This window comes from Phascolarctos cinereus, unplaced genomic scaffold, assembly GCF_003287225.1.
Source record: "Phascolarctos cinereus isolate Bilbo 61053 unplaced genomic scaffold, phaCin_HiC Scaffold_4;HRSCAF=312, whole genome shotgun sequence".
NCBI classification, from domain to species: domain Eukaryota; kingdom Metazoa; phylum Chordata; class Mammalia; order Diprotodontia; family Phascolarctidae; genus Phascolarctos; species Phascolarctos cinereus.
In genome coordinates this window covers 708,480,790-708,499,159 of record NW_027555847.1, presented here as the reverse complement: position 1 = coordinate 708,499,159, position 18,370 = coordinate 708,480,790, and the positions used below count along the sequence as shown (strand labels likewise).

General features: G+C 42.4%; 1 protein-coding gene across 1 annotated transcript in view; it reads right to left on the bottom strand.

Moving 5' to 3' along the window:
* CCDC60 (coiled-coil domain containing 60) overlaps window positions 1-18,370 on the bottom strand; it is a 201,580-nt gene that overhangs the window by 109,405 nt on the left and 73,805 nt on the right. The window contains exon 2 of the mRNA XM_021007905.2: window positions 671-742. Coding sequence (XP_020863564.1) covers window positions 671-742 — 72 coding nt within the window. The remainder of the gene's footprint in view (window positions 1-670; window positions 743-18,370) is intronic.

The window sequence follows — 18,370 nt, the reverse complement described above, 5'->3', positions numbered from 1 at the left end:
TCAGCTTGATGTTGGGAAGAACTTCTTAGTGCTGGGAGCTGTCCAACAGTACAGGGGACTACCTTGAAAGCAGTGAGCTCTCTGTTCCTGAAGGAGGTCAGTCAAAGGCTAGGTGACTAGCTAGGCTAGGTTGGGTATGTCGCAGAGGGGATTCTGCCTTAGGTACGGGTTGAGCTAGATAACCTCTGAGGTCTCTTTCAGCGCCGAGATTCTGGGATTCTATGACTACATTAGTGGGTTCTATTGATGAAATATGTTAGTCCTCTAGGTATCATGCTTACTTTTTTTTTTAAATTCAGTTCAGTTCAATTCAATTAACTAAATTCAATACAATCTCAGATCTGTCATGTAAAGCTTCTGTGACCTTAAAAAATCATTCAACATCTCTGGGCTTCAGTTCTTTATATTTAAAATAAAGATGGACTTGATAGTCTCCAAGGGTATTGCAGGGCCAAATACTAGTTCTGAGTACTGGGGTGGGAGATTCTTCTCAGATGGAGCCCAAAAGGAAGCCCTTAGAAACTCTGACCCATTGCATCATGAAGAATGGATCTGCTGTGGGCACTCCAGGGAAGGTGGCTTTCAATGAATCCCCAAGCCCTGACATAGCCTCATGAACATGTCTGTGGATTTTAATGAAAGACCCAAAGGAAATGCTTCTTTGACTTACCTTTGTAATTTTGTTAGCCTTTGCTTTTTCCATATCCTTTGGACTTACAGGGGCGCTTTCATTCTTGGTGTCCTGGAAAAAAAATTAGACACATAAGCAACTGTCTGGGCCATGGCTAACAGACCAATGTCTAGTTTTCTAGCCAGAAAAGGGGTTTTGAAATGGATCAGATCAATTCAGTTCAACACAACTCAACCCAGTAAGTTCAACACAACTTACTAAGCACCTCCTACATCAGAGCTGGGGAGTCAAAGATGAAAACAAGAGCATTTCTGCCATCCAGGAGCATCCATTCCACCCAGAAGATACCATACGCACATAAATAAAGAAATACAAAGTAATTTTATGAGGCTTAGAGGACTGAGGGCTTGTGGGGTCAAAAAAGGCCTGGGTAGGTGGTAGCACCTGAGCTGTACTTTGAATGAAGTTAAGGATTCTAGAAGGTGGTTATGAATGTTCCAGATTAAGGGGAAGGCTTACGTAAATGTACAGAGGTAGAAGATGGAATGCTATTTACAGGGAATAGCTAGTAATACAAAATAAGACTGGAAAGGTAAATAGGAACCAGAGCTTTCAATGTCAGGCTTAGGATTTTGTATTTTGTGGTAGAGCTAATTGGTGTTGTTCAGTCATGTTCGCCTCTGTGACCCCTTTTTGGGGTTTTGAGTGGTTTGCCATTTCCTTTTCCAGCTCATTTGATAGATGAGGAAATTGAGGAAAACAGGGTAAAGTGGCTTGCTCAGGGTCACACAGCTAGGAAGTGTCTAAAGCTGGATTTGAACTTAGGTCTTCTTCACTCCAGGCCCAGCACTCTATCCACTGTGCCACCTAGCTACTACTCTAGGGAGCCACTGGAGTTATTCTCTCTCACTTCAATCAGAAGACCTCAAATCCAGCTTTCTGCAGGAGCCCCCCCCCCTTCTCTCCCTCACTGGTATCTTCTCCCTGAGATATCTTCTGCTAGTATTTTCTCTAATATCCCCCTTCCCTGCCCCTTTAGAACATCTATATTTTGTATGTACCTAATTGTACATTATTTCCCCAATTAGACTGTAAGCTCCTTGAAGTCAGGTACTGACTGCCTTTTGCCTTTCTTTGTATGTCCAGGGCGTAGGACAGTTCCTAGCACACAGTAGGTACTTAATGCTTTTTGTACTTACTTGTAGATGTAGGATAGTAAAAAAAAAGTCTGTTGGCCCTGAGGAACGTGTCAGGGGAACACAAGCTTTCAAGATTATCCATTGATTTAATTTCAATTCCAATTACCTTGTGCAAATCACTTGATCTCCTTGAGCCTCAGTTACATTATCTGTAAAATGGGCACAATGCACGCACAGCCTAGCTCACAGCTGATGATCATTTAAGATCACTTGAGCCCCCAAAGGGCCAAAAACCTGAATTAATCTTTTCTCTCTGTGTAAACTGAGAATGCCCCTTCCTGTGTCAATAGCTGGAGCTGACCAAGAGCATTCTTCTGTTTATGACCACTAAGGCACCTTAAACCTGGACACTACCTTGAATAATGGGACTTTTCTTATCTTGGTATTTTATGGGCATATACTATGTTGTGTCATGTTAATGATAAAGGAAACACAGATATCCTAGATCTATAATTTACACTTTGACATTCTTCTATCTTACTGTATTTACAACCTATTCAAAGAAAACTCTATTCCCACGCTGTGGTTAAACATATACGGAGACCATGAATCTGAGTAATGCAGACATCCTGAGTCAGGGTTTAAATGTCCTCCTAAAACTGCTTGATTCAGTCAAAGGTAAAGCTCTGGCCCCATGTGCATGTGTCTAACTTAAAGGAATAAACAATATGGATTTGCTTATCACCTAGCTTGTTGTCTCTTTAACCAGCTTTCAGATCAACACAGTATTGTGAGGGTAGGTTTTGAGGACAGTACTTCATAGACCCTATTGTTGTTATTGAAAGGACAGGCAAAAAGCCAACGGTTGGGAGAGGAGGAGGATACAAGATCTCTTTTTACCCAGTTAGGCAATGGGTTAAAAACTGATAATGATGGGTTACCAACAAATAAATTCACATTTGAGGATTTTATTGAGATTGTTGCGTATTTAGCATTTGCATGTGTAAGTTTAAAAAATATCCAATATATTCCACCGAAGTTCTTGTTGCAGCCCAGAGTTTCTGGGTTTTTTTTTTAAATTTTCTTGCCCAGTCTTTTTTTTTTTTTTACCCAGTAATCCCCATCTCTGTATTCTCTAGCCTCTTTGCCCTCCTTTTTTTGTCTCTTCTCTGAAATCCCTCTTCAGCCAGCCCCCACCTCACTTCCTGAGTCTTCTAGCTTCTAAGCTTCCAGCTTCCCAGCTCCTTGGGGCCTCTCTCCATGACTTTATCTTCAGGGCTGGGAAAATCAGACTCACCTGAGCCCCTCTTCCCTCCATATAAAAGTTCTGAGCTCGTTGGAAGCGGAAGCTGCCATGATGGCCTTCCTCTTCCCCCAAGAAGCTGCCTTCATACTACAGGGACCTTAGACGTAAAGCACCATCGGTCAAAGACTACCCTTTCCTGCACTGGCCCTAGCCAATAGGCACTCACTAAATACTTGTTAATATACGTACCTGTAATAAGATCAATGAAAAGAACCGCCCCCCCACCCTGAAATTGGTCATGGTGCTCCTATAATGACCAAGCCTGGCCTTGAAGAAGAGATGAGAAAAATGTACCTTCTTTTCTTCTTGGGGGACTATGGGTGTGGAGCACTACGTTTACCATTAGAATCAGTTGACGTGTTGGTTACTACTGTTGATTTTCTGCCTTTTTTTTTTCTTTGTGGCAAGATCAGGAGAGGGGAAGGAATATATTCAGAAATGGAGGTGTGATAAATACAAAAGATATTATCTCTCCCATTAGAATGAGTTCCTTGAGAGAAAAAGACTGTTCTTCTCTTTTATTTGAATTAGTACAGTGCCTAATATCTAGCAGAGGCTTTTGAAAAAATGCTAGCTAATCGATAATAAAAATGGAAACAAATGTTTGTTGGGCGCTGATTGATTCTCATCATAGCCTGAGGATCATTGTTCCTGAGACTCCCTGAAGACATCTCTGGTCATATCCCTCCTTCCCTGGTCCTTCCTCATCCTGTTTCAGAGCTATTAGTCCCACCTTGGGGTGCCGTACCTCACAAGAAAGCATGGAAAAGCAGCTAGTATTTATATAGTGCTTTAAGGTTTATAAAACATTTTACCAATATTATCTCCACTGTAGATATTATTTGCAAATGTTAATCTCAAAACCACCCTGGGAGGTAAATATTATTATTCTCCCCATTTTACAGATGTGGAAACTGAGTCAGGCAGTAGTTAAGTGACCTGCAGAGGATCACATAGCTGGTAAGTGTCTGAGTCGAAATTTGAACTCAGATCTTCTTGACTCCAGGCCTGGCCCTGTATTCCATTGTGCCACCTAGCTAGGCTGGCAAATGTTTACTAACCCTTTTCTTTGGGGAAAAATTAAGTGTGTAAAATACTTTTAAAGTTAATCTACATCATTATTTCTTTCTTAAGTCTAAATAATTAACAAAATGATAAACCAAATCCTGATTTGTAGGCTGACTTGATGAAATATAAGTACTGCCACTGAAAATTTAACAACTGACTCTCCCAAAGGATGGTTAAAGCTGACTCCAGCACATTCCTAAAAACGCCCCTCTGATCCCCACAACTTTATATGGATGCTATTAGAATGTGAATGTATTATGGGCAGGAACTTTCTTGCTTTTTATATTTGAAGTTTAGTCTAGTTTCTGGCAAACAGTAAATGCATTTTTATTCATTCATTCATTCATTCATGTCTAATGGGAAATTCAAGTGTTTTATGTTTTTGTATTTGTTCAAAAATGCCTGTGAGTCCTTTGAATGTTATCCATTTTCTGTGGTGGGTGAGAAAAAGGCTGATATCTCAAACATGATACCAATTCTGAACCCATGTGGAAGTTGGGGAACAGGTTGCCCACTTTTGGGGAACCCCAGACATGAGCTGTACCTAATATTTATTCATATTTCTCTGGAGTTTTACTCTGGAGTGTAGATAATGAGCTATAGAGACAGTGATCTGCTTTGGCATCAGGCTACCAGAATTGGACTTGGTGTGTGTAACCCAAGAGTCCTTAGAAGGTAGGTCCAGGTCCCAGGCTATAGGTCCCATTTACATCCTCCATTGATGTATATCAAATTCTTACCATTCCTGCCTCTCCCATATGACCCTTGTGCATTTCTTCCAATATGTTCACCACGGGAAGGTGCAGGGACATGTGGGGTGGACGTCACCCCCAATGAGCCAGGGTCCTTCCTTTAGCTCTTTGGACCTTTCATGGATACCAACAGAATATAGGAGCTGTCTGCTATTCCTCCTTCCCTCCCTCCCTCCCTCCCTCCCTCCTTCCCTTCCTTTCTTCCTTCCTTCCTTCCTTCCTTCCTTCCTTCCTTCCTTCCTTCCTTCATCCTTTTCCCCCTCCATCCCTCCCTCCTCTCTAACTTCACATTGTCCTTCTCTCCCTCTCCCTCCTCCTTCTCTCTTTTTTCTGTCCCTCTACCTCCCCCTTCTTCCTCTCCCCCTCTCTCCCCCTCTCTCCCTCTCTCTCATTATGATACTGGTCCATTTTCCTCCCACAGTCATACATTTCTTCACTGATGTCCTTTGCATTGCTTCTACAGCACAATTCCCTATTTGTGATGTTTCTAAGGCCAAGCAACTACATCTTTATTAAATTCCATTTTCTAAATGGAAAAACAATGGCCTGGCCAACAGATGAGAATTTGTCAGTGGCAGCCAGTGGCATTGTAGCTTTCCATAGACTTTTTCCTAGTGTTTCATACAAAAACCCTCCATCTCATCCTTTGATACTTTAAAAAATTGGGGGCACTTTCTAGAATAAAATTAATATGAAAATTAATTCCCACTGGATGTATTCAGACTGATACAAACATCAGGGGAACAGCTGGGACCCTTCATTGAGTGCTATGTTTCTCAATCTGAGAATGCAGAACACTTGGAAGGAGTTCATAGAAGACCAACAAAAATGATTAGACAATTTCAGATGCATTGTGTGGAAATAGAAAGGAGCTTAACTATTCAGCATTGCTGGGTGGGAGGAAAGGAGGGAGGGAAGGAAGGGGCAGTATGTGAAAAGAGTGTACAGATAAATTATGGGTATGAGCCAGGGTGGGAAGAAACACAGGGATAACAATAGCAAAAATTGTTGTTTTTCTGAGGCTCTGCGATTCCAAAGCACTTCGGGTATATCATCTTGTTCATTTTCATGAGTCTTTCAAGGTAGAATTGTTGTTTACCGGGTTTACCATAGGTTAAGTGGGACCTCTTATGGTGTCTAGTCCTGTATACATTCAAGTTATGAAAATCCATCTACATTATCTCCCAAACAAGAGATCACTCAGTCTCAGCATCAAGACTTCCACTTTTAGGAAACCCCAGACATGAGCTGTACCTAAGGTTTATTCATATTTCCCCAGAGTTTTACTGTGGAGTGGAGATAATGAACTATAGAGACAGTGATCTGCTTTGGCATCAGGCTACTAGGATTGGACTTGGTTTGTGTGCCCCAGAGTCCTTAGAAGGTAGGTCCAGGTCTTAGGCTATACTACCAATTTAAGGTGTTCATTTCCAGGTTCATATATTTAGAACTAGAAGTAGAATGTCATTTCATGCAACTTAGTCATTTTATAGGTGAGGCAACTGAGGCCCAGAGATGTTAAGTGATGCACCCAAGGTCATACAGGTAGACAGTGGCAGAGCTGTGATCCCAGCCCAGGTCTTCTGATTACAAATCCTACACATTTACAATAATAATAACAATAAAATAACTAGCAGTTCTATAGTGCTTTAAAGTATTCCCAGAGTGCCATCCACCTAGCTGTCCAACACATGACAAATACCGTGCAGGACACCACAGATACAAAGACAAAAAGGAAAGCAGTCCTTGTCTTCTAGGAAATTACCTGTTGTTGTCAGTCAACAAGTATTTATTAAGCACCACTGTATGTGAGACACCATTCTAAGTGCTGGGAATACAAAGACAGAAGCAAAAGCAGTGGAAGCTTTCAAGGAGCCTAAGCTCTGCTGAGGCCCCTTGCTCCAAGTTACCTTGTATTTTCTTTGGACATAGCTCATATTTATATGCACATTCTCTCCCCCAACACAATGAAAGCACTTTGAGGACAAAGACTGTTTCATTTCTGGTTTTGCACCCCTGATGCCTGGCACTGGTAAACTCTTAATTAATGCTTATTGATTGATGGGTTGATGGAAGGTGGCACCCATCAGTTGGGGACAGCTTTAATTCTTAGAAACACTTTCCTTACATTGAACTGGAATCAATCACTCTCTGGGGCAATTTTTGCTCTAGCCTGTGGTGGTGCTCTGGAGAATGCATTTTCTTAGTCACTGGACTCTGGAGAGGATATGGAAATATGGGGCTAAGAGCTCCAGGCTCAATCTTCATAAAGGAGCTATTGAAATTGTTGCAGGCTGCATTGTCTCTGTTGGTGGTACTTTTTTTTTTTTAAATAGGGTTGGACTCAATGACCTCTAAGGTCCCTTCCAGCACTTAGCATCTTCCTCTTTCCCTTCTGGGGGCCAAACTGGAAGTAGGAGCCCTTCAGAAACTCACTCTTCCTGACCATGACTCCCAGGGGAGAAGCTATAATATTAAGAGAAGAGAAGGGGAAGGAAGCCAACCCCCTGAAGGACACACATGGGGGCTTTGTCTAGTGGGAGGCTCAGACTTCAAGTGGTAGTTGCTTCAGATGCAACAAGATAGAGGGGCGAGGTGAAAGCTGGATATGACCAGTTCGTTTCCTTTCCCTTTTCATGACAGCTACCCAGGGATTCTTAAAAGGGCTCTTATGTCAAAGTCTATGGATACAACACTCTCTCCCTTATTGTAAGAGCAACAGGGAAAGTCAGAGAAGAGAGTATGGGGATGGGGGTTGTGGGAAGCTGGGCATAGTTTATAAATGTACACTCCTGTTTGCTCAATTTCCCTTTAGCAAATGCAATTTAGCTGATTAAGTCACTCCAAATTACTCTGAGGAGAGAAACATTAGGAACGGGGATAATCCCAACAAAAGGAGTTTTGAGTTATTGTCAAACTGTCCTTTCCCCTAGACTTTAGAAGGAAACCTGGTAAGGGACTAGGAGGGAGCTATAGAGGATGGGGGACACATGTGGTTCTTGAAGCTCCCAGCTCAAGTTTAGACCACCACCTGGTGGCACACTCAGATAGAGCACCAGCTGTATTTGCAAAGTTTTACTGCCCCTCTGTGTAGGGCTTGGGGGCTGGGGGTCCGTGTAACATTGAAATCTTCCTTTCTGTAAGCTCCAACCATTCCACCCTAGTTATGTCCTCTGTGATCAACGAAACAAATCTTGTTCACATGACAGCCTTTCAAACAATGTGTGATTGCTGTCATGTGTGTACTTTCCTGTGACTTTTCTTCTCCAGGATAAATGGCTTGAGTTATTCCAAATGATTCATTCATTCATTCTTTTTTTTCTTTCAAAAGCATTTCTTAGGCCCCTGATATGGACAAGATACTGTGCTATTTTACTGGATATACAAAGACCAAACGAAAAACAAAAAAACAGCTCCTGTACTCAAGGATTCTGCTGGGGTATATAGCATATATTTGTTGTTCATTCACTCAGTTGTGTGTAACTCTTCATGACCCCATGAACCACAGTATGCCTCAGGCTTCTTCTATCCTCCACTATCTCCCAAAATCTGTCCGAGTTCATGTTCACTGCTTCTGTGACATTATCTGTCCGTCTCATCCTCCGCCATCCCTCCCTTCTTCTTTTGATGGATTAATGAAGGAAGGAATGAATGAAAAATATTAGGTACTTACTATGAGCCAAATAAGTAAATCTAAGATAGTTTGAGGAGAGAGAAAGCATCAACAACTAAGCGAATTAGGAAAGGATTACTGTAAATGATGGTACTTGAGATGAGCCTTGAAGATTTATTTTTTTTCCTTGAACAACTTGAAGATGAGCCTAAAGAAGCTTGGAGGCTAAGCATGAGGGATGGCTTGTGCAAAAATATGGTGATGGGGAACTAGAATGCCCAGCTCACAGAAGAGTTAAGTAGGTCAGTCTGTCAGAAAGATAGAATACAGGAAAGGGGGGATATGAAATATATCTGGAAGGGGAGGCTGTACCTGGGCTGTCAAGGGCTTGCAAGGTTGAATTAAAGAGTGTGTTTTTTGTCTGGGAGGTAATAGGGAGTCACTAAACCTTTGTGAGCAGGGAAGTGACCTGCTCAGACCAATATTTCAAGGGGATTATCATATGAAATGGTTACTGGTCCCTTTCCCATCATGCACTATTATCTTCATTTTACAGATGAACTTTGGATAGTTGCTGACATCACAAAACTGATGGAGGCTGGGTTTTCACCCAGATTTTTGAAGTCCCAATGCAGTATTCTTTCCACATTATTTCTCAATACTGGGCAAGGGCTAGACTGGGTAGTTATAATAGATCTGACACCTCTGACTTCAAAGGTGAGAGACTTGCTTTGCTACATGAATAGTAACAGGCTAGCATTGTTAGATAAATGAAATAAGTGTTTAGGAATGGAACAGTTTCTTAGAAATGTCAAAATCCTAGTTGTAAAACAGACAAAGAGTGAGGCATAAGATGGTTCTTCAGGTGCAGAGGACATTGTGCTGATTGCAATGAGCCAAAGAGTACTAACATTGCTTCCTCAAAAAGATCCATGATGAATGAATTGGCTTAATGAAAGATATCGGCTTAACAATCTACACAAGAAAAGCCAAATGGATGAAGAATGCTTATTGCTCAGTTTATCACATACAGTTGATGTACAGAGAACTCAATGAGTTTGTCAATACATGTATCTCAGAAACACGTAGCAAATGGACCAAAAACTGGGCCCAGCAGAGGATAATAGGAAGAGAATGGGCTGGATCATATTTGAAAAACAGTGAAGTGTTTTGATGACCAGAAACCTCTCCCTGACACTAAATTCCTTTCAATGCCAATATTCTTCCAGTGTTGGCATATGGCTGTGACTCATGGAGCACCATAATCTCTGAGGAATCAAGGTCAAGGGTGAAATAGAGGGCAAGGCATATTATGTTCACTTCTGAGTGTTACAGAAATCCCTCAATCAACAAACATTTATTAAATGACTACTGTGTATGTACCAGGTACTGGTACAAACTTAAGAAGAAAGGCAAAAACATGGTCTCTGTCCATGTACATATGTATATAAACAGAATACCAAATAAATATATAAATACAAGGCAACTTTGGTGGGGAGGCACTAGAAAATGGGGAGTGGTGGAGGAAGAGATCAGGAGAGGTCCTATACAGAATCAACTAACCATCATGCATTTATTAAGCACCTACAATGTGCCAGACACTGTACCAGGTGCTAGTGATGCAAAAAAAAGGGAGGAAATAATTCCTACTGTTGGCAAGTTTGGCACTTGAGTTGATTTTGAAGGAAGCTGCAGAGTCTGAGGTGTGGGGATGATAAGACAGTGCATTCCAGGAATTACAGATAGTCAGTCCAAAGGTACAGTGAAGAGCAGCACTTTGGACGATGAGCGCGTGCAAGGGAGTAATGTGGAGTAAGGCTGGGGCTAAGTTGTGAGGGTCTTTAAATAGCAAACAGAGGAGCCTGTATTTGATCCCTAGGGTTAATGGGCCGACACTGGAGCTTTTTGAGTAGGAGAGGGAGGAGAAGAAAGTGACCTGGTCAGGTGTGAACTTAGGAAAATCACTTTGTCAGATGTGACCACCAGTCTCTCCCTGATACTAAAATCCTTACAATGCCAATATTCTTCTAGGGTTGGCATATGGCTGTGAATCATGGCACACCATAACTTCTGAGGAATCAAGGTCAAGGGTGAAATAAAAGTCAAGGTTACTGTAGCCTTCTGGTCAAGAAGTAATAAAAACTTGTACTAGAATGGTGGCCTTCTGAGTGGAGAGAAGAGGATAAATTCAAGAGACATAGAAGTAGAAAAGCAGGTTTAGATAACTAACAGAACACACAGGGGGTGATAGAGAGTTAGGAGCCAAGCATGATGAGACTGTGAACTAGGGAGGCTTGGGGGCACTCAAGAAAAATATTGGTTTCAAAGACAGGAAAACATGGGCAAGATGTGCAGGTAGAAACCTCAAAATCTGGCAGCTGGTAGGATATGGGGGGTGATGGAGAGTTAGGAGTCAGGGATGACACTAAGGGTGTCAACCTGGACACTGGGAGGACGGGTTGTACACTCAATATGGAATGTTTGGATGTTTGGAAAAGGGGTTGGGAAGAGAATAAAAATTAGTCAGGGCCTGGGAAAATGCATCCAGGTGCACATGCAGGTGGGGTGGATGTGGGTAAGTTAATCTCTTGTGCAAGATGGGGTCTTTGGGTGAGTCAGGTATCCCTGATGCTTGGTGCTCTGTGGCTTTCTCTTAATGGTGAGAGGTCATGAGCTAGATGCACCTTATCTTTCCTCATAAAAGAACAAGCTTGCTGCTCCTCAGGGCTTCCGTACCAGTCATGGCTTACTGTAAAGAGCCGCCTCAAATTTCAGCCTAGAGAAGGAAAACATTCTTTGCACTTCACCTGATATAATGCATAGGAGGGAGGCTAAGCTCCTTACTGATGCCAGTGAGAAATGGTGCCATGTGTCTCCATTTTCATGTCCTCAGGATGCTGGCCGTGGCATCATAGCACAGGTGAGGAGCAGATGAGGGGCTTCAAAGGCGGTCTCTCTCCTGGCAAAGGTGCCTCTTCCAGCTCAGGCATGGGTTTTTCTGGATGGAATATGGACTGACATCTAAGCAGGCATCAGAGAGCATCTGCCAGGCTCTCCAGAGGGACTCTGCCTGATGACCATGACTGGGGTATGGCCAGCCCACAACCAGACAGACAGACCCTTTTTCTGGACAGATGAACCAGAGGGAAGGCGTAGCTCACAACATCTCACTAGGTAGAAACACCTTCCAGTTCAGCTGGTTTGGACTGCCTTCGAGCTTGTAATTTGGAGGAGGAAAGCTCACTATCTCATTACCACTGTCCTCAGCAAGGAAACAAATAAAACTTGTTGGTGAAAATCTGTGTCTTTGGAAAAACCTGCTGATTACAACTCCGCTCACAAGACTAAATAGATTTTTGCTTCAAAACAGCTCCATGATACTTAGAGGGCTCCAGCGTGAAGTAAGATTGATGTCAGATAAACAGCATGGTGCAGAATAAGTCTGCAGACGTTAGTCGTTTATTTTCAGGCAGCCGCTCCAGGGTTTCTCACAAGTCCCCAACACAAAATTCTCAGCTCTAGGTTTTAGCTGAGCTTCTGCAGAGATGTTCCTGTGCAGAGGTCTGAAGCCAGAAGAACCTTGCAGGTAGTGTGAAGGGTGGTGGGAGCGGGGTGGTAATGACTGCTGCATCAGAAGACCTACCGCCTATGGTTCTGAAGGCCTTGGGAGTCTGGCAAGGAAGCAGCGATGCCCCACCCTTGCCCCATTTCTGGTGCCAGTGTCCTCCCAGATGCCAGTTGCCCAAGGAATACAGTGTCTATAAAGATCACTGCTCCAAGGGGTATATGATGGCCATTCATCTAGTGAAATGGTTGAAATGTCACAGTGGGTAGGGGGTGGGGCTTGGAGTCAGGAAGTCTCATCTTCCTGAGTCCAAATCTGGCCTCAGACATTTACTAACTAGGTGACCCTGGACAAGTCACTTTACCCTGTTTGACTCAGTTTCTTCATCTGTAAAATGATCTGGAGAAGGGAATGGAAAACAGCTCCAGGATCTCCACCAAGAAAATCCCAAATGGGATAGAGTCAGACACAAATGAAAAATGACCAAACTACAACAAAACCCAGGATTGTTATGAGTTTTGAATGAGATAATATCTGTAAAGCACATATTGCCTGGCACATAGTAGGTACTATATAAATGTGTATTCACTTCCCTTCTCCTTCCCCTTTCTAATAAAATGTTTCCAAAACTCTATATAAATGAATTATCGTTATTATAATTTAGGTTGCTGGGACAGAGACATTTGTCCATGTCCCAGGATACCTAATGCTCTTCCTGCTATGGATCTTTACTTCAAACTAGAGAGGAGGATGGGGAAGGCCCTCAATATTTTTTTCAAGGATTTCAAGGGCTGTGCCACACGAACAAAGGATTAGCTTTGCTGTTGGCCCCAAAGGGCAAACCAGAAACAATGGGGAGAAGTTAAAGAGAAAGAGATTGAAGCCTGATGTCAGAAAACACTTCCTGCCAATTAGAGCTGCCTAATCGTTGGAATGGTGCTACTTACAGGGGCAGTGAGCTGTCCATCATGAGGGGTCTTCAAGCAGAGACTGGACGGCCAATTGTCAAGGATGTTGTGGAGAGGGGCTCTTGTTTGGGTCTAGGTTGGACAAGATGGCGTCTGAGGTTCTGGGTTTCCGACAAGGTCAAAGGCTGGGATTGACAAGCTCACTTGGTTGGTTGATGGAGAAAGCACAAAGGAAACACAATGGCCAGCAGCTGGAACTGTTTGCTGCAAACCATTAATTATCAAAAAACTAATTAAGGGGAATAATGGTCAAACTGCCTGGTAAGCACAAGATTGTCCAATATGATATGTGGAGATCAGTGGCTTCATTGGTTAGGGCGAGGAGGGGCTTGGATGGACCAGAAGGCCACATATCAGAGCACAGATCGAATGTGGGAAGGGTCTTCAGAAGCCAGAGGGTCCAAGAATGGTCTTCTGGGCCAAACTCCTCATTTTACAGATAAGTCAAATGAAGCTTATGCAGGGCAAGTGACTTGTTCATGGTCACACAGGTAATGAGAATCAGTCAGTCAGTCAGTCCACAAGCATTCATTAAGTATGTACTGTGTGACCCTAAGCAAGCAACTTAATTTTGTTGACCTCAGTTTCCTCATATGTCAGATGGGCTGGAGAAAGAAATGGCAAACCACTCCAGTATCGTTGCCAAGAAAACTCTAAATGGGGTCACTGATAATCAGATAAGACTGAAATGTCTGAACAATATAATTAATGTTGTTATTACTATTGTCGACAGAAGAAAGCCACTAGGATAATATTAACCAACCAACCAACATTTATTAAGTACCTACTATATGCCCGGCACCACACTAGGCACTGGGGATACAAGGACAAAAAAGAAATCCTCCCTGCCCTCAGGGAGCTAAAGCTCTATCAAACATAGGACGTTAGAAGAACTGAAAGAATTCTGATGATTTTGTGTCCACTTAACTGGGTATGTGTTTGTTTCCACAGCAGAATGTCAGCATCTTGGCCTGACTTTTTTCTTTCTACATATTGCCAGTAATCAATAGAGTTGCCCACACACAGCTGGCACTTAGTATGTGCTTGCTGTTGAACTGTTGGTTGACTCAAAAAATAGAATCGTTTACTTTCTTTTCATTCATTTATTCAATAAACATTTATTAAGCACTTACTATGTGCCAGGCATTGTGCTAAGTGCTGGGGAAACAAAAGGAGTCAAAAGACAGTTCCTGCCCTCAAGGAGCTTGCAATCTAATGAGAACTGACCATCATCTATTTCTGGAAATTCTAGCGCCGTGTCCTAACTACACATCTAGGGATCACCTGGCTTTTCCAAGCCCCAGATAATACATGATACATTGACAAGAAGTGAGGCTCAAAATTTAAGACTGAGTTCATTCATGGAAGGGAACCTTGTCATTTTATAGTCAAGGAAACTGAGCCCCAGAGAAGGGAAGTGACTAGGCTCTTGGCTTCCTGACCCAGTAGGTGAGGATTTGATTTACTAGCCTGCTTCTGGGCCTTGGCAGGGAAATGTTGTCAAATATTCTCATGAGAAGAATTAAGCCCCCCCCACCCAGCTCATGATAATGAATAGCCTCTGAGAGGGATGCGATATGCAGAAATTACAGCAGGTGGAGCTAGATGCCCTCTCCTGCTTCAGGCCCAGGGCCTTCTGGGGGACTGATGGATTTGACTGGAATCAAGGTGGGATGGTTGCCTGAATACCAAAGTGTCCATCAGCTGTGTGATTGAGCCAGAGCAAATGAACCGTAGGCTCAGCTTACAAAACAACAACAACAACAACAACAACAACAAAACCAAGGCAACACACACAAATCCAATACATCCAATAAATGAATCCTGGCCAGATTTCTGAAAATACTTGGGCCGAGGGGCCCAGGCTACAACCTTTGGCTGCTGGTGGCTGAGTCCTAGTTCAAAATCAGAACGCCTGGTGAGGATCCTGGTCAGAATCCTGATCTCACCTTTGAGAGAGAACTTCAAGGGTGGAGCTATGGGAGTGGAGGGCCAAGGCTGCAGTCCCTCAGGGCCACGCTTTTCTTCTTTGGAACCTTTATTGGTAAATCATACGAGATGGATCTTGATGGGTAGCTCGTAATTAATTTTGTTAAAGTAGCCTGCGTTTAAATGTAAATATGTATAGTATAGTGTCTAGAGCAGTATAAATTATAGTAAAATTATAGTATAGTATATGGTATATAGTACTGTATAGATAATATAGAAAAGCATAGTATAGCATTGTTATGGTAGTATCTAGAACAGTATAACATGGTGTGTAGAACAGAATAGGATGGCATAGAATCATTTCTAGAACAGTATAGTATAATTTAGTATAGTATGGTATGGAATTGTGTCTAGAACAGTATAGTATCTAGAATAGTATTAGTCTCTATAACAGTATAATATGACATCTAAAACAATATAGAATAATGTCTAGAACAGTATAACGTAGTATAGCATAGTGTCTAAAACAGTACAGTATAGTATCTAGAGCAGTATAGTATTAGTCTCTGTTGTTTTTGTTTAGTCATGGCCAACTCTCCATGACCCCATGGGCCATAGCACACCCGTGCTGCCCATACACACAGATTTTCTTGGCAAAGATACTGGAATGGTTTGCCATTTCTTTCTCCAGTGGATTAAGGCAAACAGAGGTTTAAGTGATTTGCCCAGTATCACACAGCTGGCAAGTATCTGAGGCCGGATTTGAACTCAGGTGTTCCTGACTCCAGACAGTGCTCTATCCACTGAGCCAATTAGCTGCTAGTATTCCTCTCTAGAATATAGGATAGTGTATAATATAAAATAGTATAATGTCTAGAACAGAATAGTATAATATACATTACCTCTAGTATAACAGCACCTAGAACAGTATAGTATAGTGTCTAAAATGGTATAGTATAATACAGTACAGCATCTAGAACAGTATGGCATAGAATAGTGTCTAGAACAACATAGTGTAGAATAGTGTCTAGAGTAGCACAGCATTTGTCTCTAGAATAGCATAATATACAGTGTCTAGAAAAGCATAGCATGATGTCTAGAACAGTATAGTATAGAATAGTGTTTTGAACAGGATAGTCTAGAACAGTACAGTCTAGTATAGAACAAACAGAGTCATAACCAAGGTATGAAAACAGGAGTTTTGCTTGAGGGCGGAAAAAATAGTGCCTGAGGCATGCTTTGTTCTCCCTCTGAGGTGCCCTTCCTCCTGGTGAACTCCTGTCCCCCAATTCCACCTTTGTTCCTCTGTTCCCCATCTGAAACACGTGTTCTTAGTCGTGTCTAATTGTTTTTCTCTCCCAAACCACTTCTCTTCGGAACTCTCTTAATTCTGTTGAAGGTGCTGCCATCTTTACAGTCTCCCAGGTTCACAACACTGGAAAACATCTTGCACTCTTCCTTTACCTTCAGCTGATGTATCTGATAAGTTGCTAAATCATGTTGATTTTCTCTCTACTCTATTTTGAATCTGTCCCCTGATTCCCACTCAGATGACCCCCCATCCTAGTTCAGATCCATATCATCTCTTATTGGTCTCCCTGCTTTGGGTCTCTCCTCACTCCAATCCATCTGTCACTTGGATAACAGTGATTTTCTTAAAGCACAGGTCTTACCATCTCACCCTCTCCCTACTCATTTAACTCCAGTGGCTCTCTATTACTTCCAGCATCAAATAGAAATGCCTCTTTTTGGCACCTAAAGCACTAACAACCTGGATCCTTCCCACCTTTCCAGTCTTCTTTTTCTTTCCTCACCTTCATCATACTATAGGATCCAGCTCATGGGCTTCCTCCTAGCCCTTGGCAATCCAAGCCTAGTATATTCCCCCTCCTCACCTCGAACTCTTAGGACACATGGCTTCATTCAAGACTGGGCTCCTTCCCTGCTCCCCTCCCCCCAGAACCTTCTCCTCTAATGTTATCTTCCATGTACTCGGCATAGAGCTTGTCTATTCCTCTTTATACGCAGATTCCCTACCCCACTGGAAAATAAACTCTTTGGGCAAAGGTCCCTGGTTAGAAGGTAGGAGAAGGAAGGGAAACCATAGAAAGTCAGTATTTCTGGCAGAATATATAGCATTTCGCCTGAAGAAGACAAAAATTCCAAGAGTCTGCACTTTGCTTTTACTCTCACCATGTCAAGGAGAATTCAGCACGAATTTATGGGTCACAGAAAGAGCTTGGGATATCAGCTTACCACATTTTACTGGAAGGAATACACACACACATTCATACACACATGCACACATATATACACACACGTGTGTATAGGTATGTATGTATACATACATACCTATACACATATTCAATCAGAAGCAATCAGGAGAGGACATGACATCTGAGCTCCTTCCTCATCTCCTTCTCTTAGATCACTTAGTTTTCTTCAAAGCTCGGTTTAGGGCCTCCTTCTTCATGGTGAAGTAGTTGGGGTCCTGGCTCTGGTGTCAGAGGGCCTGGCTCTAAATCTCCTGGGCTGCCACTTTTGCCTCTGTGACCTTGGACAAGTCATTTTCACCTCCCTGGCCTCAGTTTCCTCATTTGTCGAATGAGAGGGTTTGGCTGGCTGCCTCTAAGCACCTAGGCATACAGTGTATAGACTGGTGGGCTTGGAGTCATGAAGAGTTGAGTTCAAATCCAGCCTAAGATATTTACCAACTCTGTGGCCTTGGGCAAGTCATTTAACCTCTGCCTCAGTCTCCTCAATTGTGAAATGGGGATAATAGCATCTACCTCCCAGTTGTTGTGAGGATCAAATGTTTGTAAAGTGCTTAGCACAGTGCCTGGCACATAGTAAATGCCTAATAAACACCTGTTGGTTTGTTAGCTTATTTACCCTATTTCCAGTGTTGAGATCAATAAGGCAATTTTTTTTTGGCAAGTAGAGAGTCTTTGGATAATTGAAGCTCTTCGAATTGCTCCTAACTTCCCTCCATCCCTGCATTTCAGGAATGTATAATAAATAGTCAACATCTCCCTGGTCCTTTAAACATTTTTTTTCTTCTTCTGCCATTCTCTGCCATGACACTTTAAATGGCAGAGTCTCAAATGGTACATGAAATGCTGAAATAAAGCAACATTTGAAATTTCAATAATCTTTCCTATGAAGATATATAGCTAAGTATTACAAGCCCATTTTACAAAAGTAGCAACTGACAAATTAAGCTTTGAAAGTCTCACATTTTGCTAATGAAGTTCCTTGAAGGTGACCAAGTAGTCATTATAATTCCTTTTTATCCTCCCCTAGTCCTGGGTACACAGTGGGTGCTCAAAAGATTCTGTGAGGATCATTTAACCTCTGACTGCCAGGGTTCCGAGAGATGAGGGAGAGACTCAGAAGGAT